Source organism: Sinocyclocheilus rhinocerous, unplaced genomic scaffold, assembly GCF_001515625.1.
Source record: "Sinocyclocheilus rhinocerous isolate Xijiao unplaced genomic scaffold, SAMN03320098_v1.1 scaffold576, whole genome shotgun sequence".
NCBI classification, from domain to species: domain Eukaryota; kingdom Metazoa; phylum Chordata; class Actinopteri; order Cypriniformes; family Cyprinidae; genus Sinocyclocheilus; species Sinocyclocheilus rhinocerous.
Genome location: NW_015662167.1, coordinates 638,905 through 641,043, shown reverse-complemented (window position 1 = coordinate 641,043; position 2,139 = coordinate 638,905). Strand labels below are relative to the sequence as shown.

General features: G+C 36.1%; 1 protein-coding gene across 1 annotated transcript in view; it reads left to right on the top strand.

Moving 5' to 3' along the window:
• LOC107727756 (phosphatidylinositol 4-phosphate 3-kinase C2 domain-containing subunit beta-like) overlaps positions 1-2,139 on the top strand; it is a 47,069-nt gene that overhangs the window by 23,919 nt on the left and 21,011 nt on the right. The window contains exon 14 of the mRNA XM_016537713.1: positions 331-439. Coding sequence (XP_016393199.1) covers positions 331-439 — 109 coding nt within the window. The remainder of the gene's footprint in view (positions 1-330; positions 440-2,139) is intronic.

Sequence of the window (2,139 nt, the reverse complement as noted above, 5' to 3'; positions counted from 1 at the left end):
ATGTATATATTTATATTCATAAAATCTATATTATATATAAATATATTTAATATAAACATAACATTTTTCTTAAATATACATGCATGTGTCTATATTTATATATACATAATAAATATACACAGTATACACACACATATATTATATAAACAAAACCTTTATTTTGGATGTGATTAATCACGATTAATTGTTTGACAGCACTACAAAAATATTTACCTTTGCTTGAAAGATAAAGACATAAATATACTATCAGGTCAAGTATCTAATTGTCCGTATTCTGCATCCATAGGTGGATGTTAGGTGTTTTCTGACCCTGTTTTCCCTCTTCCTTAGTGTTCTGACGTGTGGGAGGAAGCTGCTGGGTTTCTGGCCTTCAACCTTAAGTGGAAACGCTCGCTCTAGTACGCCCAACTTCAGCCAGCCAGACAGCGTCATCCTTCAGGTTTGGACTTTTGCTCAATCCAAAGTGTAATCATATAGTAAACTGTTTCCCGCTTGTCCTACTTTATACTCTATTACTCTTAACTCTGACTCACTCACGTTCTCCGTAAACTTTCGTTTGCTCACAACACACTCCTCTTCGATACACTTATTTTTCTCCTTCTCCTCCTATAATGTGGTTGATCTGTCTTTTATCCAGAAGGTTGCCTTGTGCCAAACAGGCCCTTAACAGGCCTTAAAGGGTTAGTTCACCCAAAAATGAAAATTAGCCCATGAATTACTCGCCTTCAAGTAGGGCTGGGCGATAATTATCACGATAATTTTTTTCATATCAGTCGATATCGATAATTATCACAATAAATGTCAAATCTTTATTTCTTTCAAGTTTGTAACGGGATGTAACGATTACCGGTTTGACGATAAATCGTGATAAAATACCCCACGGTTAGTAATACCGTTTCATATTTTATTTATCACAATAACCGTATTCGATTACCGCGATTTGAACAACTGAGGATAAATAAATACTGTCCAGCACAGGGCTCCGACCAGAGTGCGACCAGATGGATGCATTTTGCTTTCATTTTTTTCTGCCGGTGCGACTAAATTTTTTGTGCGGTCGCACTGGCGCGAACACCGCATTGTTTAACTCATAAGCGCTGCCATTTCTGTTGCATATGTGAAACATCAAATGGCAAACGAAACTGAAAGCATAACAAAACCGCGCTACTCGTTTAAACTGCGCAGCGCTTATAGAAGTTTATACTCGCCGCGTCAGCAGGAGCGCGAAGCAAAAATGACGCGAATATTGGTTTTCATGCTAAAGTAAAGTAAAAGACCGCTTCTTAAACCAAAGGTGAACATGTTGGTATTCTTGTGAGTGAAAAAACATGCAAACACTGTCACCGACAGCAAGTTTAGTTTTACTTTTCTTTTTGTTTTCTTTTTGAAAAGCTTGTTTTCTTTGCTGTTTACGTTATGCTATGGAGGCTCTCTTTTTTATTTATTTGATTCCTCAGTGTTTGCTAAATGTTCTGTAATTTATTAGTCCGTATATAATACAGCATGCGGTGTATGCCATGCCTCGTCTTATTCGTTTTTGTTAATGAACGTTTTGTAAGCTAGTTTGTCATTGTATCTTACTGTTTTATTGTTGTTATGCTTTTTAATTAAGAATAACAATGAATCCATCTTTTGTTTTAGTCTTAAAAAGTGAAATATGTATTGATGTATGTAAGTTCTTGTAAAACGTGACACCAAGATCGCGAATTCGAAAGTGGAAAGCACCCGAACCCTGGCTTATAACATTGCAAAATAGGAAATCCCGTTCACAAAATTTAAATCACAAATAATACTGATGAAAAAGAAGGGGTTGAATGTTAATCACTTTCGTTTTCATATAACTATAAACTATGATAAAAGTTTCAGCATGCATTGATTAATCCCTAAAAATAAAAATACTCCGACCAAATCATGTGCTGGTGTGACCAACTGAGAAAGCTAGTCGCAAAAGAGCGACCAGTGGGAAGAATGAGTCTGGAGCCCTGAAGCATAAAACAGTTTTCAGTAACAGTGTCACGTGCCCACAGCAGCAAAGTGGTTTAGTTTTGTGTGAAAACATGGAGGAAAAGCTGGGAGGTTTTAAAGAGTGCTAAGGGAATTATACAAATGAATATATGGATGAATTAATTATATGAATGT